Below are 25,659 nucleotides of genomic sequence, written 5' to 3'. Positions count from 1 at the left end.
ACACAAAATACTCGATGAAACAAATTTATATCCGAAAGTAAAATAACCTCTCGTCGATGCAAAGTATCTCTCGGAGCTACTGACAGTTTTCATCTGATAAAAATACAAAATACTCGAGTCTTGTAGGAACCGTAGAAGTCAGTTATGTCATTATTATTCTTTGTAAGGGTGGAGAAACAACATAGAAACCACCCGCATGATTCGAAGAAACAAAAAAGATCTTTGGAGTCACAAGAGAGTTGCAGGTAGCATCCTCAAGGCATCTACTCGGATGCTTCTGCAGGTTGTGGAGCTTCCGTTTGCTTTAAACTTTCGAGAGCTGAAATTCTTCTGTCCAATGATTCATGTAGGCCTTTCACCTGGAGAAACAAGGGAAAAAAATTCACATCTCAACTATCCTTTTCTTGCTATTTAAATGCCTAGAAATTATTATACACAAGATGGTTGTAAAACTGCACGAAACTAAAAGGCCGGTAATAGTGGCGATCCAAAACTTAAAAACAGAAGATCATACGTCGCACAATCATGTATATGAAAAAACAAAATAGCATATCTCGGGCAAAAGCCAGATTTTCCAGGGTTCCATGAGAATTTCTTCTACGACTGACATGATTAGCACTGCATCAGAAATGCTTCTTAGGAGGTAGGTTTCTCAAAATATGCGTTGGCGAAGTGGATAGGAACTTATACGTTTACAAGTGTGAGTGTGTGGGTGCACGCATGTGTAAACAGTTTTAAAGCACTGAATGTCATGCTTTGCCGACAATTCCAGCAGCATCATGTTATGAGCAAAATTTCTTTTACATTGTCAACATAACGAACTGTTCGAATCAAGGTTTCTTTTCTTGTTCTTAATAGTAAAAGAAATCCTTATTTCACAACAGAAGGGTTAAATCATACATGATTCAATTTAGAGATGCGTTCGCATAGCCTATAAGAATATACACATAGCCCTAATCGGTTGAACAGAACGAGTAGGGTACCCTATAAAATCAATATAAATGAATACAAGTAGACAATCAATGTATAATTGATTTCTCTAAAGAGAACCCATCAAAGCTCACAACTAACTGGTAGAAAACAAGGATCCTAAACACAAAACAAAGAAGGAAAACATTCGAGTTCGAATTAAATTACCCTAAAAGAATTGGGAAAAGGAATAAAGCATTGCTGGTTTTGATTCTTCCACGACCAATAGTGACAACTATCTGTGTAACATGATTGATCTTCATCGTCATCTTACCAACATTATGTTTCCAATTTTCCACTGTCGAAGAACAAAACTTTAACTACTCAAAACATCATCGAAACCGCCACACAAATGTCGCCAACGCCCGACAGAATTCAAACCCCTCACTACTCCTAAACAACCTAAATTGACTTACTCAGCAGCAATTCATGACATTGACCAGAACAATTATGCATTAATTCAAATAATAATTAACCAAAATGCTCATAAATCACTTCTGCAAGTTCGTTTAACTTTTAATATTCATTTTTTCAGCTCAAAAGGAGGAGGATTTTCCCTAAATATCATAGAAAACAACAAATCGTGTCCAACCCCATTTCCCCAATCAACTTAAGATTCAATATTCCGTCATCACGCGAAGATTGGAAGGTTCCCAAATCAACAAATTGAAAAAAAAAACCCAAAGAAAACAGAATAAGAAGAAGAAGAAAAGATAGAACCCTAAGAATTGCAGAAAGGAAAACGGACCTGTTGAGAAATGGAGTGGTGGGCGACCTTGTAATCGTTGTGGAGGATGTAGAGACCCAGAAACGACGCCACCGCAGCTCCGCCGAAAAACGACGCCATTCTCACTCTCAGAACGTAACCCATCTTTCTTCTTCTCCTCCCCCTTTCCTTCTTTCGCTTTTAAAAATTGATTTCCGATCGACAATATGTAGCCCTCGACTAAAGCGACGCCGTTCCAATCTACCCACTTTAGACCATCACCAACTGACCCGGCCAAAAGATTATAGAGCTAAAAATAACTCAAAATAACACAAAAACCGTCTCCAACAGAGAGCTAGGTCAAAGGGCTTGTGGGTCCCACCGGACCCCAACCCCCAAATCAGGCCAGCAGGTTGGATATTTCCAGCCAGCCCTCTAGCACCAAAATGTCAAGCTTAACATTTTGCCACCCCTTCAGCGTCAAAATGTCAAACTTGACATTTTGCCAGCCCTCAAGCTCAGCCCATTTGAATGCCAATGGCTACCTAGAGTCAACATGACCCTAGCTAGCAATGGTTAGCTAACGTCATGCTGCCGTCAGGTTATTAATTTTTTTTTTTTGGAGTAACATAAAAAGAAACATTATATTTTTTTTTCTTCCTATAAATACCTACATCATTCCTACAACATTGAAAGCTGAATATAACGTCATGCTGCCGTCAGGTTACAATAGGAATTTGATTTTTTTTTTTTTGGACTAATATAAAAAGAAAAATTCTATTGTTTTTTTTCCCTATAAATACCCACACCATTCCTTCAACATTGAAAGTTGAAGATAAGAAGTGTCATGTAGATAAGAATCGTATTTAAAATTTGCACAACCAAATACATCTCAACACGTGTCACTCGAAATCTTATCCGAAAATTATTAAGATTACATAAAGATAAGAAATCTAGATAAGTAACTCACTTTAGCGACACGTATCACTCGAAATTTTATCCGAAAAATGATTGAGATTACATAAAGATATGAAATTTGGAGAGTTGCTCATGTTAGTGACACGTGTCACTCAAAATCCTATTTAAAAATTATTGAGACAAGTGGCACTCAAAATGTCCGAAAACCTTATTTTAATATGGTAATTTAATTTAATTAACCATATTAATTTAATTAAAATAATAATTTATGTTTGGCCTATGGCCCTTTAGCCCCCTTGGTTAGAGATGGTTTTTTGATCAAGGGGTTATGTTTAGCCTATAGCCCTTTGGCCCCCTCGGTTGGAGATGGTATAAAATGTGGCCTAGCATTGTTCATTAAAATATAATTTCTTGCAAAACTATAGGGCTAAAGAGAGCCATTTGGCCCTCTTTCGGTTGGAGATGGTCTTATAGCGTAAAACGACCCGTTTTGAAGTACCATGATTTTCCAAATTTTTAATGTATTGTTTGAAATTTAGTTTGGGCATATTTGAACACAAAACAGAGAATTTGAACTTGAGTGTATAAAACATTAGGGTTTGTTCATTAACGTTTTTCAAAACAGTTTTTCGTTTTGTAGATAAAAATAAAGTACAGACCATTCTCAAATCATAAAAATGCAAAATTCTATTTGTTGTTTACAAAACAATTCCTCAAAATTGTTTTACAAAACGTTACCAGACATGCCCTTATTGTTTTAAGGTAATGTTGCCCCATTTGGCTACTTAGTACTAAAGTCTAACTGTATTTATCCTCACTTTGTAAGTAAGAAGTCTTAAGTTCAAATCTCGTAAATAGTAAATTCGAAATCAATTTGTCCCCCCACCCCAAGTGTAAATACCATAACATCCAAAAACTTTGGCCCATTCGATATTTTCAACTAACTTGTTCCAAAAAATATGACATTACTATTTTTATCCTAAAAAGAAATTATAATTTACTCTAATCCACCAAAAAGAAAATTCAAACTTAAGTGCAAGAGGCAGACAAACTGCAGTATAGCAAAAAGCACAAACGAAACAAAGTGGGTTGGCCTTCCAACACAAGAAACTCAGTTGGGTTTATCTCAGCCCAATAAAGTAAAAATAAGAAGAGAGAAATAAATTAATGTTTAACAAAAATGCTTAAAGAATCCATCATTTCATCCAACAACAAAACAGGCAGATTTTTCATCCATCTGCGCACAGAAGCAATTTTGTGCATGAATATCATCATCACTGCACTGCAGAGACATTCTGAGTTTGCAGTCTTCGATCTTTTCAGTGTATCATAAAACAGTCACAACCTAAAGCTTTTGAAGAACCGAAAAAACAAAAAACCGAAAAAAGGGCAAACATTTCCAGTCAGAAAATTCCATGAAGTGAGCTGCAAAGGTTGATGGTCTGATTCAACCTATGATGAATATGTAATCTCCCGCATATCCTGTTGCCGTCCCAAAATAATCTTCCGTCCACGCTCTGGTCCACAAATTCCGGTCATAAGGTGGCGCGATTCCCTGCTCTCTCCTGCCAACACCAAATATGTTTAAGCTGCATTGGTATAGGGAAGAGTAAAATTCAAATTTGCATCATCACCGCAAGCACTATCATAATCACGTTTGATCGGTTAGGACATTTTCGGTACGGGGGTTTGAACTTTGAACTTAACTACCAATGAAACCTATTTATGAGCAAAGCCACCTTTAAGAAATGGATTGCTGAGCCTTCAATGGAAACGGTTAAGCAAAAATATATTTAACAAAACCAATGCTTAAGAATAGTAGTTTATACCGAAAACGCAATGCTACATATCTTTAAAGCCACTAGCATAAGATTGTAAGATGTGGCCCTCACACATGCCGGTAGCATCAGATAATTGATCAATAATATGTACATAATGACTCACACTACACTATCTTATATCTGAACTCAAAAAACCCTTTAGGTTAAAGAAACCAGGAGCAGACTAATACGGATCCACCCAATAATTGACAGCTCAGAAAACTCAACCACCGGTAGACAAGATCAAACAAATGAAACATACATATTCCAAAAGATTATATCACGAAACAGTAATACTTTAACTATTCGAGTAATTATACTTACTATCTTCTGGAAGTAAATGCAGCAGCATTGGTCATCCTGTCAAAGTAACACGTCTAATAAGTTACACGATAATAAAGCAATAGCCATAACTACTTAATTCATCACAATAAAAAAGCTGCAGTGTGTTCAATGGGTTAAAGAGGTACACCTGCCATGTTTCCCAACAGCATTTGAGCTCAGCCGGCCATTAGGCAAGCCTGAGCTTTGGGTACTGCTCATGCTTGATCTATCCATAAGTGCTCCATTTCCACCATTCATAAGTACAGATGACTGGCTTGGCCTAGTGTCAGGGCCATTCGGTTCCCAAGAATCCTTAGATTTACTCAAAATCTTTACATTTGAGAAACCTCCAGGAATGCCAAAGCTTAACCCATTTAATTGCTGATTCTGCTTAACAGACTGCAAGTGATTATCATTTACATTTGAAGTTGACATCTTCCTTGAGCGGTGAGTCTGTGCCACTGGAGTAATAGCCACAGAAGGCAAAGATGAAGAGTAGGGAGATGATGCAGCTGCAGCAGCAGCAACTTTTGCAACAGCAGCTGTAGCTGCTATCATCTCTTGCGCTCCGTCACGAAGCTGAATGTAGTCGCCCTCAATCACAAATAACTGAAAAACAAAAATTAAGGTCCTCATGAGATAATATCCATCTATGCAAAAACAGACATTTTAAATCATACTCACTTCATGGTGACTAGCCACAAAGTCATCAAGCTTTCCGAACTTTTTCTTGTAATCATGCCAGTGTAAGGGTGCAAGCATCTTTCCGAGCCTATTTGGTAGCTGTACTCAGACCAAATAACATATATTATGAACCAATCAGTTGCCGACAAGAAAGGGTTTTAGATAAGTTGGCAGAGAAAATAAAAATGTCATGCTAACTACAAAGACCTAGTAGAAAATAGGTAGGCTCACCGTTGAACTGATACGAATTCTACCACCTGCCGGAATTGTGCGAACCATGCAAGCCAACAATGACCTTTCATCAAGAAGTGCAATTTCCGAAGTCTGTCCCCCTGCCGCATTTGCATGCCCAGTTGAGACAAATGCTTCAGGCAGAACTGCACTAGTGGCATTATCAATTGCAGTTTCCTTGATATTGACTGAAGGAATTGAATTATCAGATTTTAACGAATTGGTAGTAGAAATTGGTTGTTCTGCAGTTAAAACTTGTCCATCCAACCCATGGTCAGTCGAGGTCTGAACATTTTGCTCCGGTACCTGTTCAAAAGCAAGTTAGTCTGAACTTCTTCCCTAGTTACCATCTGCACTATGACAAGACAGGCTGGCTGACCACAAAGCTCCAGCCTGTATAGGGAAAATACCAAAAACAAAGGAAGCTTATCTACCTTGGTTTCACTGTTCTGTTCAAGAGACTCCAATCTTAAAGCATTGCGGAACTGGGAGGAAATTTGTTGCAAGCTCTGATCAGGTTGGGATGAGACCAAATAACCTCTATCAATTGACTCAAGAACCTGGACCAAAATAATTGCGGTGAATCCAGTGAAGTTGCACACAACATAAAAGAACATTACGTAATCATCGTATACAACGCAATACCTGTGCTTCCCCAGTAGATGATGACAAGACAGAATCAGGCTGTGCCCCTTGGTTAATTTGAGCATCCAAATAGTCTTGTTGAAGAAATTGCCCATTACCAGATGTTTCATAGTTATAATTTGCATCTGGTCTTATTAAGTTTGGATCATTTTGTGATGATGGAAGCTCATTCTGTGTAGATATCTGCAAACCCTCAGATGGAGCCTTAAAAGAGAAAATAAAGAATATAAGTCTGTTATCGTTGTAGATTAAAATAATCAGGACAGAAAAGATGTATTCATCTCAGCACCTGTTGGTTTTGCCACTGTTGGAGAGATGATATTGCAGGTATCGAGTGAAAATGACCAACATGAGATTGAGGAACATGTGGTGGGACAGAATGGGGCACCCCTTGTTGATGCATAAGAAATGGATGTAGAGCAGTCACTTGTCCAGGGGGAAGATAGGAAGGCATCCCAAGTAGTGATGATGGTGAAATTGAAACCCCAGCAACATGGTCGATCTAATAACGATCCAAAACTTAATGTTATGGAAATAATATAAAAAATAGCTAATTCAAATTCCTACTTGCGAATTTCATTTCAAAAAGAGGGACTTAGCCAAAAAGCAATAAAAGTTCCAAAGCTACTAACAGGAGAACCACAAAAGCATGCAGCTACCTGAGTTGATGCGTTTCCAGTTGAAGCAAATGATGAAACATCATCCGAATTCCCATTTTGGAGGGGCCCTGTATTTCCATTTGATGTATTCATATCTAGCTGGTTTCCGTTGTTCTGACCAAATTGAGATGCATCCTTTGAATTTGATTGTGTCATGCGTGACTCATCAGTGTAAGCTCCACTCCTTTCTCTTGCATCAGCCAGCTCAAGTTGTAGCTGTTGTACTGTATGCATATGAAGTCTCTCCATCTCAGCAAACTGAAATCAGTGAGCCAAAAAGGAAAATATCAAAGACGTGAGCAAACTTTGAAGAAAACAAAAACCGTGTTTAATTAAGTATAGCACCAACATCACATATGATTTGACATAAGTTTTGGGAAAATTCGGCATATAGACAAACAGACAATTTGCAGATGCCCATGTCTGAACGTTCCCGCAAGTTTCAACTTTTCAAGAAAAGAAAAACCCTGGAAATGTGATAGAGAAAGAATAAGTAAACCAACCTGTCTTTGGCAACCAAGCCAGAGTTGATTATATTGTTCTGTACGTTCCCGCAATTCAGCTTGGATTGTAGTTGACTGCAAGGCATCCATTTCCTGAACACGGGTGATCCAAGCTTGGGCCTCCCTCAACTGTTCATCCTTAAAAAGGATGGCTTCTTGAGCAAGCCTATGCTGAAAATACAAACACTATCAGGCACTGGCTGCACTCACAGTGCATCACTAGAACTAAATTAGCATGAAACTTGCAGAGTATTAACCAAATTTGTTCCAATTTGAATGTCACTTATATTTCAGAGTATGACCATTTAAAACAACAGCACAGTAGACTTTCTTCATTCAGAGAATGAAAAATAGTAGAAAAGCACCTCATATGAAACTATGCATATTCTAAATATATGTACCATTAAAATGTGTAAAAACTTGCTAACTTCTACTTCAGTATGGCTATACAAGTGCATCAGATAAATCAACAGACCTGTTCCCGCAGATCATTAAGCTGCCTCTCTTTTTCTTGAATATGCTCTTGCAGGTCATGTAGTTGTTGTATGTGCTGGGTTCTTTCAGCTTCCGAATGGTCACGTTCCCTTCTGCAATAAACAGTAACCCATTAGCATGCAATGATAAAAGACAAGAGCTTGATTTACATCTAAACAAAAAGTAAGAGCATTCTTGGAAAAGAGCTTAGAAGTACAGTGAGCAGGTCTTCAACGAATAGACCAGTACCTGATATTTGCTAATTCTTTGTTCTGTTCTCTAAGAAGGTCTTCTTTAGCCCAGGCCTGCAAGAACATTATGAAAATCAAAAGATTAAGAATTTGCAAATTATTCACTCAAACAGCTCAATTAAAACATATAAAATACAAAAGCATTCAATTTACTGCTTCATTATCTAGTTTGATAGCATGCAGCTCTCTATCCTTCTCGTCCATTTTCCTTTCCAAATCATGTATGGTCTGCTCCCTTTCATGGAGTTGCTCCTGCACAGTATATAAACCCACAGTTGGTATCTAATTTCACGCATATATCTCAAGGAAATCATCTAACAATCAAATATACCCTCAGATTGGCTGATAGCTTTTGAGCTTAAGATTCCACATATGCACACCAAATGTGGAATGTGCATGTGAGATTGCAAATCAGAACTAGCATGCTAACTTTGATATTTGTTACGTCTCATGACATTCTTGTAATTGCAATATAATAAAACCCTATCATCATCATACACATTACAAATTACATATCCTATTATCAATCAAAACCTGAAGCTTGGAAGCAGCATTGGCATGTTCCTTTATTTTAGCATCAAAGTTATGTTGTATTTCCATTATCTCGGATCTTGCAATGATTTGAGCTTTAAGATCAATCTCCATATGCTGTAGTGCCTCTCTTTGTCTAGAAACGTCTTCAATCCGCTGCTGCAGAAGGCCATGATCTAAAGTCCCATCTACTGTGATCGAACAGAAGTCCACATCAACTGGCCCTCTCCCTTGCTGCACCTTGATGAACAACAAATCATATTCACTTTCGTTGAATCCTTTAGAATACAAGCTAATACTAATATCAACATCCTTACCTCATATATAGTTCTCTCATCTGATTGGCCTAGCTTTGATCGTTCCAACTCCTGCATATTGGAATAGGCCAGTTCAAGAACAAGATAATGGAAAAGCAGCAAATACAAATGATAAACAAGTAGCACTAAATACTTTAAACAAAACATGGAGCAAAATTTTAAAGTGCCACATCTTAATCAGCTAACAGCGATGCTCACTGAAGAACCTTAGCCAATGCTAAAACTTAAGTTGTATCCTTTTTTCCATGAAGCTCTTCATTTCGAGCAAATAAAGGCAATAAACTCACACTACTAGTCCTAAAAAATTTGTAAGGAGCATTATTACTGGCAGTACACTGAACTTTATATATCCAATTCCTGATCATTAAAACAAAATACGAGTTGCGAAATTTCCTTTATTTTACCCATCGGTTATTTTTACCAAACGAGAGACATGGTTGCTTCATTCAAAATATATCCATATTCACCAAACAGTTCCCCTTCAAGTATATTATAACAATCTTCTAATGTCAAAGTGTGAGAGCAGCAACCACATTTCCCACCGACCCACGAACACCAAAACCCAAAAACTTAAACCACACTATAAATTAAATAAGAAAAACAAAGTGAACAAAAACCACAAATAAATCAACGACTCCTCACCTAATTAAAAATGGTTTCGCATACTTAATCCCAAAACAAACAAAAAAATGAGAAACATAACATGCAATTTGCAAACCCTGATCATATTTTTAGTTTTAACCGAAGGGTTTTTCACAATCCAAACCCAATTTAAAAACCCACTGTTCTAAATTTCATTTCTTTTCTCTTTTAGCATTAATTACACACCCAATAGAACCCAATGCAAGTGCTTTTGAGCAAATTACTACCTCATCCCCGATGTTTCGAGCCGAATGATGGTCCGAGACGACGCGCCACTCTTTACGGGATGGCGGAGGTGGCATCGGCATCGAACTACCGCGCGCAGCGGCCGCAGCCTCCATTGAATTAGAAGCTACGGTACTACTCAAACTCGCTTACTCAGCTCAGCTCAGAAAAAAAAAAAAGGGAACAAAAAAAACCTAGGGTTCGAAAGGCTCAAAGGAAAGGGGGAAATGTAAAAGCATGGAATTGCAGGGATTTTCGAGACGAGAGGGACCGGCAATGGAGTTACTCCACCAGAGCGATAGAGAAGGGGAAGCACCCGGACGATTTGGAGTGTTTTGCGATTGGAGGGTTTTGGAGGGGTTGATATGCAATTTGAGAAGAGTTGACGACGGAGAGAGAATTTACAAGCAGGTGAGGCTCCCGCCATTTATAGGGCAAACTTCACAACCATCGCATGATTGCCGACGCTTTCGAGTGGCGCGTGGCGCTACACCTTTACTTCTGGGATTTGCTTTTTAATTCAGGTATTTATATAGGTTTTTATCACTTTTTAACTCCAAGCGAAATGTTATTTTAATCAACTTGTTAACAATTTGAGTTCATATCAGATCACTGTTAAAAACTCGTTAAATGTGATTAACTAAAAAAATAGGAAAATTTGAAACGAGTGCAAACGTCAAGCTTAATGCCATAAAACAAACTTCCATGATCCATTACAATTTTTTTTATTTTAAATACAGGCAATTTAAAGAAAACGGATTAGAAATGCAAACAATCTTATGGCTTGTTTAGTATTATTTTTCTTGAAATATTTATGCTCATAAGCACTTTTATGATTTCGAAATACAAAGTTTTTATATCAATAGTCAGAAAGCCCTTTGATAACCGTACCAATAGTTAATAACATTTATATGTTAGACTGTTAGTCACCAAAACTGGATTGAGATTCACTCTGAATCTTTATGTTCGAAACCCGCGGACCAAGAAATTTGAATCACTCAATTTCAATCATATGTCCCATTAGCCCATCCTACTGGCTAACTTCATAAGAACCCAAAAGCTTAACATCCCAGATTCCTTTCTCTATCTCTTGAATGACCCGAATCTCTTCAATCTACAAGCTTCAAACACATAAATCCGGAGTGGATCTCATTTCATCAAAACATCATCATTGGGTATGGGGTTTTTTTTTTGTTTTTTTTGAACAGTCATTGGGTGATGTTATACATTATTGTTTTGGTAGAACAATGGCTTTTCAGATCATACGCAAAGCCCAAGTGGTGGCCCAATATTATTGGGGAGGAGATTTTGGGCTGACTTTTATAACAAAATAAATCCAAAGCCCAATAAGTCGGTGTCTCCTCCTCCTCCTCCTGTCCTACAACATTGATCGTTTCAATGGTCTTTCTTAGTTCCACCAATTGAGCTAAACTGCTGCAGTCCTTCCTTAACAATGAATGCAGGTCGTTTCAATTCAACATCTCCTCCCTCTGCCCTTCACTAAATAATCCAGTTGCCCGTTGGCATCAAAGACGATCGGAAAACAAACCATCCAGTACGACTTTCTATTTACCGTTAAATAAAACTAGAGGTACTAAAACTTTGGCAACACCGTAAGCGATTTGTAGCTACAGTGGTTAAGACTAATTCATCTCGTTTCCATACCTTTCCATTCCCTGTCCCTCTCTAATTCTAAGAAACATCCAGATGAAGAGAAGTCAAAACAGCGAGAACATTTCCAACTTTGGTAAAGGAAGATTCAAAAATCCTCCAACTTCAAACTGCAAACCTTGGTGACTTTGATTTGGTCACCTACTCTTTGATTGGTCGCTACCTCTCAAATCCAATTCCCCCCATGTGAATGTGACTATAGTCAGGCTGTCTCTGAGATTTTGAAGGCCCTGTGCGAAATTTATAAAAGTGTCCCTTCTTAAGATAAGTCTTAAAAAATGTAGGACAATGTATTAACGCTAGAAAATAATCACTTAAATCAAAACAAAGTTTAGCAATCATTGATTGCAAGTTTAAAAATGTCATTAATAATAAGTAAAAAGAACTACAAAAATAACGTACACTAAATAATCAAAAGCAGTTCAATCTTAAACAATCAAACAAGAAAACAATCTTCAAAAACTCTAACTTTTCACTTGAATATGTAACATTATTATTCAATACTATTGAAAAAATACCGTCTTTTATGGTGTATTATTGCCACTCAAAATATCTTATTGTGCTCTAAATTTTTGTATTTAGAAAGAAAAAAAAATTACTCTTATAAGGAGTGAAATGAGATTTTAAAGTACTAACAAAATCAATTTTGGAATATAGAACATTATTTCATAACAAAAGCAATTTTAAATATATAATGTTATTACATATAAATATTAGGTGACAAAAATTTTGGCGGTCCTTTCAAATTTGGGACCTTGTGCAACTGCACCTTTCGCACCCCCTCTTACTATAGTGAACTTCTAGTGCGGCAGCCACCGTATAGTACATATGCACATAGCATATGCAAAAACTTACATGCGACGTATAATTAGAATGTTAAAGTAGTGGACTGCGAGTTGGTTCATGTTTAACAGGAGAAGAATGTTGTGGCAACGGTCTTGCCAATTAGAGTTATAATATGAATTTTGAGTACCATTATTTTGAGAATCCACTTGAATGGACTAGAACTCGTTTATTTGATGACATTCTTGGAGTCCCTAGGACTCGAACCATTCAATAAATGTTTAGCATGTATTCAAAAAGTGCACTGCTCATTCAATAAATTATATAAACGATTGTTTCGTGATGAAATGGTGACACGAGACAACTTGTTAGACTTAAAAACCGTCATTTTGGGACGCACCACAAAGCTTAAAGGATTACAAACGTAAATCCTGAATAACAAAGGTTTCTAGAATCCACCTGTTATATAGAAATCCAAAAGAATAATTTGATTAACTGATGAATTGATGATTACAGAACCATCCAACAAGTTCAATAAAGGATTATAACTACTTGGAACAACTCAAAGACTTTGGTAATAAAAACAACACTAATTGACATTAATCGAATGGCTTTCTAATACTAATATTAGTATCAGTAAAAAAAAATTCAAAGACTTATTTTTACTCATCCTACTTTTCACAAGCATATGTATATTACAAATTATCACAAACCCAACTTATTAAGTTAGAGAAGTTGTCAAAGGTCCGATTTTTACTATGAATATCAAAACTACGTTTTGGAGGCTAAAATGACTTTGGATAGCTGAAATATATCGTATATGACAACAAATCTGTGAATTTAAACCGCAACGTCGTTCCCTTTTCGAAAATATATCATGAGCCCATTTGAAAGCCAAATATGCAAATTTCCATTGCGTCCCATTGCCTTTTGACTGTTTCCACCATTTGTTCTGTATCATCTGATATATCCGACATAATTATATGTAAATATCTCGCCATATATCTTGTGAAGTTATAATTGTTATCTAGAAGACCCATGATTACAAATGATTGAACTTTGCAACACATCCACGTGTAAACAAAACTAAAGAACGTTGTATTCAAGAAAAGAGTGTACAAATTACAAAAGTGAAGAACTCGAAGATGAAGAACAAAGTCTGTCATCCTCCTCCGATCCCAAGATAATAATATTTTTTGCCAATAACAAAATTGGTATAATAATTAAGAAATATTCTAGGAAAACGCGTTTTTTGTATTTAAAACAGTTTGATTAATTCGGTTAATCCAATTATCAGTAAATGACAAGAAAAAAATAATATCATAGTCTATTAAATAATAAGAAATATGCTGGTGCATATGACACGAGCGTGACGTTAGAACATATTATCTTGTGTGCGGTTTCATTACAAGATTAATTTTGGATTCGAGATGTTGGTTGAGATGAAAATTTGAGATCAGACTCGCATATCAGCATTGTTGTAGTTATATTAGTTTTGAACTAGCATTTGTCGGCGTATTTTGTGTGTATTGTGTGTATGAGCACATTTTTTTAGATAATGATAAGGAGAGAAGGAGAGAGAGAACGTCGGAGGAGTGATGAGTTTTTGTTTTTGGTCATTTTTTTTTTAAATATTGAAGGTATTTTAACATTACCTGTAGATAAGGTTTCAATAAAAAACAGTAAAATTTGGAGATGTAAAATTACATTATTGCCCATCATTTTTTTATGTAATAGAAGACTAATTTGTCTTTTCACCTTCTTTTGATTGATAAAGAGGGTTTCATTAATTAGTAGAGATATTATTTGGGGAGCAAACGAGCTTAGATTTGTCATAAGTAACCTCCTGACAGGTAAAAAGGATCAAGACAATCCCTCGTAGCATTAGCTTGATCCATAGAAACTCCAGAAAAGAGGGTTGGATTTTTCTATGAAGAAGTAAACCTTTCTAAATCATGAAGTAAATTGATTAGAGGGAACGTCGTATTCTCATTAATTTTCCTCTCAAATTTATGACTTCTTTGATTCATGACATCTCACAATTCCAACTAAGTATACATGCAATTAGGTATTAAGATAGATATGAAAAACGACATATATGAACTTAGCCAAATTGATTAGAGTTGTGAGCTACTCATTTGCGTATAAACTTCAAATCCTTCTACTTGGTTAAAAATTAAAATGGATTTCAAGGTCATTTCCTACCCGTCTATTAAAGGTGAGGTATGCCCAATTAACCGAGTAGAGATTTTTTAATTTGCTCATAACACGAGACGAAACATAACATGTCATTATACAATTAAAGAAATTATTTTATTTTAGGAACCCTCTAAGTATATAATGACATATAATGTTTTTGCCCTGTGTTTTGAGCGTATCGGAAAATCTCTTTAACACGAGATCTTAGGACGTACTACTCGTAGGAAATTATGAATTTAACGTAAAATATCTTATTATTTGATTTAAAAAATTGAAAATAAAAATGCAATACATTATACATATGGTAGATGAGACCCACTTGAAATAACACATGATTAAAATCAACGGTCAGGCATTAAACACTGAACATTAAAGCCTGACGCTCAGCTGTCAGATTAAAATGTAACTCCCCAACATTCAAACTTAAACCAAATAAATACCACCAACATTTCACTTATTGACATTTCTTTTCTATCTGTAATTCACGTTTCTCTCCTCCCTCCTCCTCCTCCTCCTCTCCCGCCGGTTTAACAAGTCGTCGGATTTTCTCCACCGTCCGATGCGCTTCCTTTGACTCCTCCCTCCGCCAAAACCCCAACAATTCAACGATGGGACTTTGCTGCAGCAAGAACGTCGCCGTTTCCGAGGCCGACAACAAGCCCGCAGCCGCGCAACAGTCAAAACACTCGCCAGTGGCGCCGGTGCCGCCCAGCTCCGGACCCGGCGATGCTCACTCCGGCAAGCACACTCCGGCCAACTCCTTCTCGGCCAGTCCGTGCCCGAGCCCGCTTCCCGCTGGAATTGCGCCGTCGCCGGCGAGGACACCGGGGAGGAAGTTCAGGTGGCCCTTACCTCCTCCGTCTCCGGCGAAACCGATCATGGAGGCGCTTCGACGGCGGCAAGGGCGTGAGGTGAAGCCGAAGGATGGGCCGATACCGGAGGAGCATCCAGGGGGCGTGGAAGGCGAGGGAGGAGAGAGAGCACTGGACAAGAGCTTTGGGTATGGGAAGAACATTGGGGCAAAGTTTGAGCTAGGGAAGGAGGTGGGTCGAGGGCATTTTGGTCATACTTGCTGGGCCAAGGGGAAGAAAGGAGAGCTCAAAGGACAGCCGGTCGCCGTCAAGATCATAGCCAAAGCGAAGGTGACGATGCTTGTTATTGATGAATTATTTGTTTTAATAATTTAGTTGAATTGTCACTTTCTTGTTTGGTAGATAAAGCTTGTTTCTTTGTGTAATTTAAGTAAGTTTGGATTAATTTAAAGGGCAAATTGCATCCATTTGTGTTCAAGCAATGAGTATTTCAAGTAATCAGCTTTTTTACTTTTGCATTATACTTCCCTGGATTAAGCAATTTGCCCTTTAACACAAGTTGGGGAACAGTCTGATCACTGGATTAAGCAATGGTTATGTGAATTATACTTCCCTACAACAAGTCGAATCCGAAGAACTTTTCGCCCTTTGATCTCTGTCATTGAACTCATTAATCATTACCCTTACTGCTGCATCAGCACAGTATTTGGGTTTACTGAGTTACTTCATATAAATTTTAATTGAAGTTATATTGGCAATTAAATGAGGGATCTTTTCGCAGATGACAACGGCAATAGCTATTGAAGATGTTCGCAGAGAGGTGAAAATACTGAAAGCATTAGCTGGACATAAGAATCTGGTCAGATTTTACGATGCATTTGAGGATGACCATAACGTCTACATTGTCATGGAGTATGAACTTTTTTTCTTTCAATAACCTAATCATGTTATTCATAGAAACTTGAAACCATTGTTCAACTTTGTATGAATACATCAGTATTTTGGCCGATAAGCCTGTTTGAAGTTTTCTTATCTTGCTGACCTTACAGGTTGTGTGAAGGTGGAGAACTACTGGATAAGATTTTGTCGAGGTAGAATGAAATGCTGTATTTTCTTTCTTGTATTGTACTTGTAATTTGCACTTTCGGATTGTATGAGTTAAAGGATTTATTCTTAATCACTACTTTGTGGCAGGGGTGGAAGATACACAGAAAAGGATGCTAAAACTATTGTTGTGCAAATTTTAAGCGTTGTTTCCTTCTGTCATCTCCAAGGTGTCGTACACCGTGATCTAAAGCCAGAGGTACTACATTCTGAAGAAAGTTTGAACTAACAGTTAGATAATTGTGGATGTTCACGTGTATTTTTGATTCTTCACGTTCTCATTCCAACCAGTAACTAATAACTCTGTTCATTATGAATGCTTGGCAGAATTTTCTTTTCACAACAAGAGATGAGGATGCTCCAATGAAGGTTATTGATTTTGGTCTTTCTGACCTTATTAGGCCTGGTAATGGTTGCTTTCCACACTATACTTCTGCTTCAATATATGATGTGCAACTGCTAATTGTTTCTTGTCATGAAGTTCTTACCTATATGATTATTATTTTTTATTGTGTTGCCAAGCATCGTCAATAACTATTTGTTTCATTGGAAGTATTTTCTTTAACCTTTTTCAAAGAGGGTTTTTTTTTTTTTTTTTTTTTTCTTTCTGATATGTTGGCATATTTGTGTGAGAAATGAAACTTCCCTCCTTAGAAATCAATCTAATTATGAGACTTTAGTTATCTGAACATTGCATTGTTTTCACAGAACATTTAGTTTTACATGTGCAGATCAACGTCTCAATGATATTGTTGGAAGTGCGTACTATGTTGCACCTGAGGTGTTATATAGATCTTACAGTCTCGAAGCAGATATGTGGAGTGTTGGTGTCATAACATATATATTGCTATGTGGAAGTAGACCTTTCTGGGCACGAACTGAATCAGGAATCTTTCGTTCAGTGCTAAGAGCTGATCCTAATTTTGATGATTCTCCTTGGCCTTCAGTCTCCTCAGAAGCCAAAGATTTTCTTAAAAGGCTTCTGAATAAGGACCACAGGAAAAGAATGACTGCTGCCCAAGCTTTAAGTAAGTTGGTTTTAAATATTTCATACATCCTTAATATTGCACTAAATATCTCTGCTAGAGGCATGTACAGTTATTTCCTGTTGAGGTATCCTGATAACTATTTCTTGTGTTCACAGCTCACCCATGGTTACGAGATGAAAAACATGATGTGCCTTTAGATATTTTAATCTACAAGTTGGTTAAATCGTATGTTCGGTCCTCACCCTTCAAGCGTGCAGCACTAAAGGTAACATTCCTTCACAAGAAAACATGCCCTCCAAATCCCCCAAAATGTGAAGAAAGAATTGGAAAGAAAAAAGAAGAAACAACTTAAAATCAAAGCTAACAAGCTGGGGTGTCGTCAGGCATGAATGGCATACTTTTGGGGCAATGCAATCTTTCATACACACAAACCCACATTTGTGATTTTAGAAGGCATCCTTTGCAAGTTGGTGACATATTTTGTTATTCACAGGCTCTCTCCAAGGCTTTAACAGAAGACGAGCTCTTCTATCTTAGGGCTCAATTTAGGCTCTTGGGTCCAAAAAATGGACGTGTTTCCCTTGATAATTTCAGAACGGTTAGTCAGAGTTCTTATTGCTTTAACAATACTTCTTTTGTTACATTTTAGGATCCCATTTTGGACCCGTATTATCTATGGACGTGTTATAATAGGGCAATTCAATATCTCTACTATAGTTAGATGTTTCAAATTATTTTATCTTCATTGTTTTTTCATGACTTTTTCAACTTATCGTGAAGAATATTCCAGGCCCTCATGAAAAATTCAACTGATGCCATGAAGATGTCAAGGGTTTATGACATTATAAATTTGGTAAGCGATCTTGATGCCTTCACGTTCTTTGATTTCAATGGTGGAATGGTCCCAAATTTGTTTGCTAATTTCATGTATAGTAGATTCCTATGCAAAGTTGAAACTTGCGTATTTGCTTTTTGTTTAAAACTTTAATATAAAATGCACACTGTTGGATATTGTGAGATAGGTCAGGCGGAATAGCGTTTTTTTCTGTATGGTTATATTTAATGAAACAAAGAGAACACACCTTTTTTTTCTTAATGTTGGAGGATTCTAGAACTTTTGGTCTAGAGTTTGTTATCTTCTCTGACTTTTTCATTGCTGGCTTGTCTTTTCTATTGACAAACACAGCCTTCATAGAATTGATAGAATTGATAAACAAAACCATTTTTCCAATACAATTTTTCATTTTATTTCTTTAATTTTGGCTTTTGCATGAGGCATATACTCATATTCTAGTTTTTAATTCAAGATGGAACCCCTCTCACACAAGAAATTGGACTTCGAAGAGTTCTGCGTCGCTGCAATAAGTTCATATCAGCTAGAAGCTCATGAAGGATGGGAGAAGATTGCAAGTACGGCGTTTGAGCATTTCGAAAATGAAGGAAACCGGGTCATCTCTGTTGAGGAGTTGGCACAGGTATGCACATCAGTCTTTTGTCTTGCTTGTGTACATGTCACTTTCAAAATATCACATGGAACCAAGTAACTGGATCAGTTTGTCAAATGATTACCAGCTAACTGAAGAAAAATAAAACGTTATGCAGGAAATGAATCTTGGTCCTACATCTTATCAATTACTCAATGACTGGATCCGACCTTCAGACAGAAAACTTACGCTCCTTGGATACACCAAATTTTTGCATGGTGTGACAGTGCGTAGTTCCAATCCTAGACGTCCATAAATGAAACCGGGATATATAATGTTCTCTTCAAAAATTTACCAACAGTGTTTTGAATTCTTTGAGAACCTTGTCCGCCCCTTTGGCGAGTGAAGGTGAAAATGGAGTGTCAGGTTGTGAGTGAAGAGATATAGGTCCATGTCAATAATTTGAGAGATTTTATGCAGAAGAATTTGTTCAAGACCCTTGAAAACGCATCGACATCTTCGTACCAGTTGCGACCGCTACGATGGTAGAGGCAATGCTATCGAAGAAAGCTTTTGGATTTACATTTGTATGGGTTATTTTTGTGTTCCAATCCTTTGAAGGTAAGGTTACAGAGTTTTGTAAAGACATTCCAATATTAATGTTTACAAGTGTAAGTTTAGAAGAATGCTTTGCATTATAATTTCACTTCTTCAAGCTTCATGTTGCGAAACTTTTGAAACTTATGATTGTTTTCGCGATTGGCCCGTTTACATTGCATCTGGGCGCCCAATGGAGATATGGTGATCCTTGCTTACTTATCATTGTGCCTTGACGCCACATCACATCATCTCCGAGTGACGATCTAGTTTTAGCTTAATTTTGTTTTAGATTTGGATTCGACGTGAAAAATTGAGTGCTGCATGTTGATTACTTGACACTCGCCCTCCTTCATTATTTGGGCTTGAGACCGATGACAACATAAGATAAACTAACACAGACATAGTTTTAATTTATAAAAAAATTAAAATTGAGCCATATTTGAAAATCTACAAAAATAACTGTTGAAAAGTAAGAACTGTAAGAGTTACTAATTAAGTTTTTAATTTAAAACGCGATGATAATTAAATTCCCTTTAATTTTCATCAATCCAATGGTGTCAATATGTTTATCTATAATTTAATTCCATAAAATATTGGTTAGATTTCTACGTTTGCTTACGATCAAAGTTTCGTGTTGGTGGGATGGGTTGTACTTGGTCAGTGGCTGGCCTTTTGATCAAAGTCAAACAAACATACAATAAACCTCTCCTTGGCGAATTGGCGTGGTTCTTGCCTATGATCGGCGGCATGCGGCACTCCTTAGCCGAGATGCAATAGTCACACTGTCACATAATTACTAATCAGGAATCGAGATGTTTTCTTAATATCTATGTCTGGAGTTCAAAGACTTAGAGATTCGCACCGTTAAAGAGAGAGAAACAGAGATCTAGACCATTAGTTTATATACGGCGGGCTAGTAGAATGAGCAAACGAGGACTGCAAGATTCAAAATGAATAGTCCGGATCTTAGAGTCCGTTCGCTTTAGACACAGAAATCCAAAAAGGATCTCAGTTCAATCATCAGTGTATATAATTGGACAATAATTGATATATGTCAGGTTTTATTATATTATGCAGCCATATGCAAAAGTCTTTCCAACTTGCCAACAATCACGCTACTCGTTTACTTAGGGTAACAATTGACCTTATCAAGTAATATCAAATTAAGAAATGTTGCTCAGGTGACCTTTGAAAGAGGGGCATGTCTACATGCCCAAACTGGACTGTTTCAAAAAACACTTGACATTTCACATGAGAAATAAACGACCAATCTTCCACAAGGCATGGGGCAGCGGTGGAATGCAGAAGGTAGACGAAATCAAATGATTGGATCAAAATTTCAAAATATTAATTTGTGCTGCCTTCACACTTTTATTTATAAATGCTAAATGAGCAGGTCATATAATTATAAAAATGAAACAATTAATATTCAAGTTGACGTAATATATTCGTTGAGTATGACTCATCATCCCAAGTAACTCTTCAAAGTTAATTTACAATTTCGAAGTATAACTCAAGTATGAAGGATAAGATTAAGAGCAATGTTATAAGTGGAGAAAAATACGGCTATATCAGTTGTCACGATGAGATCCAAAGTTGTGGAGGAAAATTTCAAATATAATCCAACATATAAAAATCAAAATCTTCAACAAAACCTAATGGGTGTGAGTAAGCCTTTAATGAGAGATTTTTTAGGGTGCCGGAACTACGGTGGGTTCACCAAGTGTCATTGGACCGTATTTCAAGTACACTGAAAAATTTCTCCAAGCAAGATGTCATTATACAAGTAGATGAACACTTGAAAAAAAAAAAAAAAACCTTTTTCCTCTATTTGTATTATAACATCATGCCACTAGCGTTGCGGGCACATTAAAAATCTCTCCAAAGGCACACACCCTTGATGTTTTGAACCGTGTGTTATACGTTTGTGTAGTTTCTTATCTCCAACAACCAGCAACCAGCAACTTCCTTCCCACTTTTATATATTCATTTCACATCAACAACAAGAATAAAGAAAAAGATTACGTCTCCAAACGAATATTCCCAAAAATCATACATAAGATGACGATGATGATCCATCGATTTTTTATCATGAAAAATCATCCAATAATCCATAAGACATCATACAAGAAATCCAAACAAATTAATAATATTATGAGGTCCCAAAGAATTAGAAAAGAATCCAATGCCTCGCTCACAATTAATAAACTGAAATTAAGAAACCTATATCTACTTAATAATCTTCACAATTAATAAATCAAACCCTAAAACACCAGGCATAATGGTGATGGTGGTGGTTGTGATGGTGATGATGATGATGATGGCCGTGGAACGAAGTCTCCCTATCGATCATGCCTTGAACGGTGCGAAACTCCTCCACATGGCAAGGAATAGTGATCGGACCTTTGTGATCGAATCCGTACTCCTTCTCCGCCTCCTTCAGCAGCTGCATGAAGAGCGGGTGGTTGATGTAGACCACCGGAATAACAAACCTCTGCTGGTCCTTCCCCTGGCCCACCATCACAGCCATACAGCCTTTCGGAATATCTTTGAGCTCCTTGCTGTTCTTGTCGTGGTGGTGGTGGAGAAGGTGGGGGAAGTGGAGGTGGAAGTTCAGGTGGTTGTGCTTGCTGGGCCTGTCGGCGGCGATAAATCCCATCTTTTCGAAAACTCGAAAAACCCGAAAATCAGAAAACCCTAGAGAGCAAGAAAACACTGGAGAAACTTGAGCTTGTTGAGTTAGGGTTATAAGAAGACGAAAGAAAACGGCCACGGATCGGAAGCGGAGATGGTGAGGTTGAACTGGGTTAGGGCGGAGTCGGTTAACGATCTCGGAATATTGCTCATGATATATGATCGGATTCAACAACCAACATAAATATCGATGGAGAAAAAGGAGAAGGTGAGAGAGGTTTTTGGAGAGGGAGGGTTTGGTGTTTTATAGTAGCTGTCGTAGGAGCAGATTGGGTTTGCTTACCTTATACAGAAAGGAAAGGGGTAGAGGGGGAAAAGATGTAAAATCAAAGTCGTATACGCTGGAAAGTCCGGAGGGTTACAACTTGCAGGAAGATTTCTCAAAACGCGCCTGATAATTACCATTTATTTGATTTTATTTCATTTTTAAAGGTAATTAACAATTGCAAATTAAGGCCTTGTTTAGGATTACTTTTAAAATAATTAAAAATTTTAAACAAAAAATTTTTAGGTTAAAAAAACACGTAAATTGTTTATTGCAACAAGCATCAGTTATGTGATTCATGCATGAAACAATAAAGTGTTTTTCTAAGATTCACTTGTCATTTTATTATTTTACTAAAAATTGGTTTCAGAAGCATTTTCAATAAAAGTGCTTTCAGCTATTTTAAAAAACACTTTTGAACGAGTCATAGTTTTCTGGCAACCCTCTCTCCCTTTTAAACTTTTTTTTCAAAAAAAAAATTGCAAATTGGTTTCTTTCGTTCCAAAAACTAATAAGGTATATAATTATTAATCCAATCAAAACAAATAAGGTAGAATTAATTAATTAATACGTTAGCAAAATAGTATTGATAGGGGATAATTTTATAACGTTTAGAAGGAAGGTTTATGGAATTAATTAATTATGGAAATTATGAATAATTTTTATACTTGAGTTTGAATTTGCATTTAAAAATACAATCAAAGTCAAATCACAAGTTTATTAACAAAACAAATTCAATAAAGCAACAATTGGTACTATAGAAAACCAGCTATAAACGGGAGAGTCTTATCACACATTTTAATATTTTTTTTTTTGTGTCAATTCACACATTTGAGAATTCCACGTCGACAAATAAAGCAAAGGAATTCTCCTCTCATAAAAAGGAAAAATAGAGGAAAGAATTGAAATCTTGCGAAGCAGCTTTAGCCATCAAATCCACGTGGACAACGTGTGGCCGACGCTCCTGGTCCTCGTCAGCAGTTTTGTGGGGTCCATATGATTGGAAAATGCGACCGACAATGAGGTGTCACGCGCGTCACACACCATATGAAGCTGTCCAGTAACATGCTTCGAACATGTCCAAGTCCAACTGGATTGGACCAATTCTATAGATGAGGGAGCATCACGTCATCATCTTAATTTTATTTAATTTTTCGGTTTAAATATTTGTTTCATTAGTTACTACTTACTAGCATAGAGCGCAAACTTTTTTTTGTGTGTGTGAACAATTTTTTTAATAAATGCATATTTTTTTTAATATTATATAATTACTGTTTTATCATTTTTATGTAAATATTGTGTATAAAAAATGAAGGTAAAATTGGAAAACTATGATTGTCATCATCTAAAAAAAAAAAGATAAAATAGGAAAAATAGGGATATGATTGTCATTTTGTCAAAAGGTACAAAATTACTATTTTGCCTTCCTTTTTGTCAATATTGTGTATCAAAAGTGAGGTTCAAATAGAAAAAAAAGAAAAAAAAGTTGACAAGGATGGTTTTCTTAATAATAGTATAGATAGATTACTTTGTGCTGCAGTCCTTTGGAATTAATTATTAATTATCAACTATCATTTTGTTTATCTTAATAAAATATTGTTAATTACCTATTATTTTTACTATAAAACAATGATTAACTACAATTGCTGGTATACTAGGACCACTTAAAAGGTCGTGGCATTTTGGATAGCATGCGGGAAATCTTTGAATCTGGCAATCAGATCACATAAACTGTCCGACCCTGTATTCTCTTCCAACTTTTCAATTTTACTATCTACAACTTAATTACTATAATCCGGTGGTATTCATTTTTACTTGGAAGTGAGAAATCTTAAGTTTGAATCTTGTAAATGGCGAATTTGATACCAAATTAGGCTGTCAATTATATAACTTAGCCGAACTCTATTTCCTCTTAATGTAAAAATATCAATGTACTAAAAAAAATGATGACTATCTTAAAATATTATTATAGTAAATTGTTTGCGATATAGAAGTTCTTCTCCTTGCTCTTTACGAGATGCCGCATTCAAATTGCTCATAATCTGCAGCCTTAGGGCAACTTTGTTTTGGTATGCGTCAAGTAGTACAAGGTCGGATAGTTGACATGATCCAGTTGCCAGATTCAAAGATTTCACGCATGCTACCCAAAATGTCCTTGACTTTTTACGTGCTTCTAGTATACCCCACATGGGAGCCATGCCTTGCCCAGCTCAAATTTAGGGCCGGATTCTGTGGCAGATATTACTGCAAAATCCTTGTGAAGTAAAAGGTATCATGCATGCCCATTTTCTACTGTGTTACATTGCCCACAGAGATGCATGTGCTCCTCATATCTTGGCCCTCTTAAGCGCAAAGTTTAGTTTAATCACTTGAATTTTGGATTAATTAACCAAATCCTGCGGTTTGATTGATGCACAAGTTTTGTGATGGGCATTCCTAGACCATTTGATCAAGAGATCTGGAGATACATGGGATTCTAAATTCTAGGAATATCTTTCCAGATATAGCCCTTTAATCATGACCCACAAAAATGGGAACGGTTTAGCTGTTTTTTTAAGTCAAAAGACTCAACCAAAAGGGGAGGTGATTACTGATTATGTGGAGCATCTAATTTCCTTTTTTTCCCTCCTTTTTTCTTTTGATTTTTCTTTGGCTCTCCAACTTTCTACACCAGCATGAAGTAAAGCTTATCCTAATCCCTTCAATAATATGGCAAGTTTAATATTCAACAAATTGATAACTTTTTTTAGTGAGTCCAAAACATGGTCACATACGCCATATGTTATATACAAGTGGAGGGACACTTGATAGAAAAAAAAAAACTTTCCTTCCACTTGTATAATAACATATGTCTTATCGCAGTGGCAGAGCCACTTGAGAAACAAGAGAGGCCTTGGTTTACCCTGGAATTTTTCATTTTGTACTTTTTGTTTGTGTGCTTTTAGTTGGATATTCTGCATTCTTCGACTTATGTGTGTTTGCTCACATCTAGCTTTATTGTGTTTTTCTAATTGACAAAATAAATATGTTTTACAATAGCTTAGTTATCAAACTAAAGGCATATATCAACTAGCCCTCCTTTAGTTAGTTCACTATTTTGCATGATAGAGTATTGTTTTATAATGAAACCACATATATATGGAATATAGGAAGAATTCATCTTCAAAGATAATCTTCAAATTGTAGTTTTGAGCCATGATTATTAATTTTTGTTCAACT

General features: G+C 36.5%; 4 protein-coding genes across 7 annotated transcripts; 1 reads left to right on the top strand and 3 right to left on the bottom strand.

Moving 5' to 3' along the window:
* Positions 1-8: 8 nt before the first annotated feature.
* LOC126625140 (uncharacterized) lies at positions 9-1,891 on the bottom strand. Its single transcript, XM_050294223.1, has 2 exons — positions 1,718-1,891; positions 9-359 (listed from the first exon to the last, which is right to left on the bottom strand). The coding sequence occupies exons 1-2, from the start codon at positions 1,838-1,840 to the stop codon at positions 264-266; spliced, it is 219 nt and encodes a 72-aa protein (XP_050150180.1). The 5' UTR covers positions 1,841-1,891; the 3' UTR covers positions 9-263.
* Positions 1,892-3,733: 1,842 nt separating this feature from the next.
* LOC126624879 (uncharacterized) lies at positions 3,734-10,376 on the bottom strand. Of its 4 annotated transcripts, none has more exons than XM_050293973.1 (16): positions 9,902-10,376; positions 9,033-9,083; positions 8,719-8,955; positions 8,338-8,436; positions 8,183-8,238; positions 7,935-8,043; positions 7,460-7,630; positions 6,957-7,214; positions 6,587-6,799; positions 6,298-6,501; positions 6,087-6,212; positions 5,653-5,958; positions 5,422-5,520; positions 4,886-5,346; positions 4,738-4,773; positions 3,734-4,158 (listed from the first exon to the last, which is right to left on the bottom strand). In XM_050293973.1, coding segments are annotated over exons 1-16 (2,541 nt in total). In that variant the 5' UTR covers positions 10,016-10,376; the 3' UTR covers positions 3,734-4,157. The 4 variants fall into 4 exon arrangements, with proteins under 4 accessions (XP_050149930.1, XP_050149928.1, XP_050149931.1 ...); XM_050293971.1 differs by having other exon boundaries at positions 7,935-8,046; positions 9,902-10,375; XM_050293974.1 differs by having other exon boundaries at positions 7,935-8,046; positions 8,719-8,949; positions 9,902-10,375.
* A 4,623-nt stretch (positions 10,377-14,999) lies between these two features.
* Positions 15,000-19,567, top strand: LOC126624934 (CDPK-related kinase 4-like). Its single transcript, XM_050293985.1, has 11 exons — positions 15,000-15,694; positions 16,146-16,276; positions 16,414-16,455; positions 16,559-16,667; positions 16,796-16,874; positions 17,200-17,496; positions 17,613-17,722; positions 17,951-18,055; positions 18,248-18,310; positions 18,765-18,932; positions 19,060-19,567. The coding sequence occupies exons 1-11, from the start codon at positions 15,161-15,163 to the stop codon at positions 19,195-19,197; spliced, it is 1,776 nt and encodes a 591-aa protein (XP_050149942.1). The 5' UTR covers positions 15,000-15,160; the 3' UTR covers positions 19,198-19,567.
* Positions 19,568-21,521: 1,954 nt separating this feature from the next.
* On the bottom strand, positions 21,522-22,441 carry LOC126625113 (auxin-responsive protein SAUR32-like). The gene has a single exon (XM_050294193.1). It carries the CDS (start codon positions 22,138-22,140, stop codon positions 21,739-21,741), a length of 402 nt encoding a protein of 133 aa, XP_050150150.1. The 5' UTR covers positions 22,141-22,441; the 3' UTR covers positions 21,522-21,738.
* Positions 22,442-25,659: the final 3,218 nt, after the last annotated feature.

Source organism: Malus sylvestris, chromosome 1 (genome assembly GCF_916048215.2).
Source record: "Malus sylvestris chromosome 1, drMalSylv7.2, whole genome shotgun sequence".
Classification (NCBI taxonomy): domain Eukaryota; kingdom Viridiplantae; phylum Streptophyta; class Magnoliopsida; order Rosales; family Rosaceae; genus Malus; species Malus sylvestris.
This window is presented reverse-complemented; position numbering and strand designations above follow the sequence as displayed.

What these genes read in the sequence shown, in the direction of transcription:
- LOC126625140 (XM_050294223.1), bottom strand. Translation starts at nt 1,840, where the DNA reads ATGGGTTACGTTCTGAGAGTGAGAATGGCGTCGTTTTTCGGCGGAGCT. An exon ending in ACCACTCCATTTCTCAACAG is followed by an intron (nt 360 to 1,717) that starts GTCCGTTTTCCT and finishes TTGTTTCTCCAG; the next exon opens with GTGAAAGGCCTACATGAATC.
- LOC126624879 (XM_050293972.1), bottom strand. Translation starts at nt 10,015, where the DNA reads ATGGAGGCTGCGGCCGCTGCGCGCGGTAGTTCGATGCCGATGCCACCT. An exon ending in TTGTGGCTAGTCACCATGAA is followed by an intron (nt 5,347 to 5,421) that starts GTGAGTATGATT and finishes TTTGTTTTTCAG; the next exon opens with TTATTTGTGATTGAGGGCGA. An exon ending in GCTGTTGGGAAACATGGCAG is followed by an intron (nt 4,774 to 4,885) that starts GTGTACCTCTTT and finishes TTACTTTGACAG; the next exon opens with GATGACCAATGCTGCTGCAT.
- LOC126624934 (XM_050293985.1), top strand. Translation starts at nt 15,161, where the DNA reads ATGGGACTTTGCTGCAGCAAGAACGTCGCCGTTTCCGAGGCCGACAAC. An exon ending in CTGGATAAGATTTTGTCGAG is followed by an intron (nt 16,456 to 16,558) that starts GTAGAATGAAAT and finishes ACTTTGTGGCAG; the next exon opens with GGGTGGAAGATACACAGAAA. An exon ending in TCAAGCGTGCAGCACTAAAG is followed by an intron (nt 17,723 to 17,950) that starts GTAACATTCCTT and finishes TGTTATTCACAG; the next exon opens with GCTCTCTCCAAGGCTTTAAC.
- LOC126625113 (XM_050294193.1), bottom strand. Translation starts at nt 22,140, where the DNA reads ATGGGATTTATCGCCGCCGACAGGCCCAGCAAGCACAACCACCTGAAC.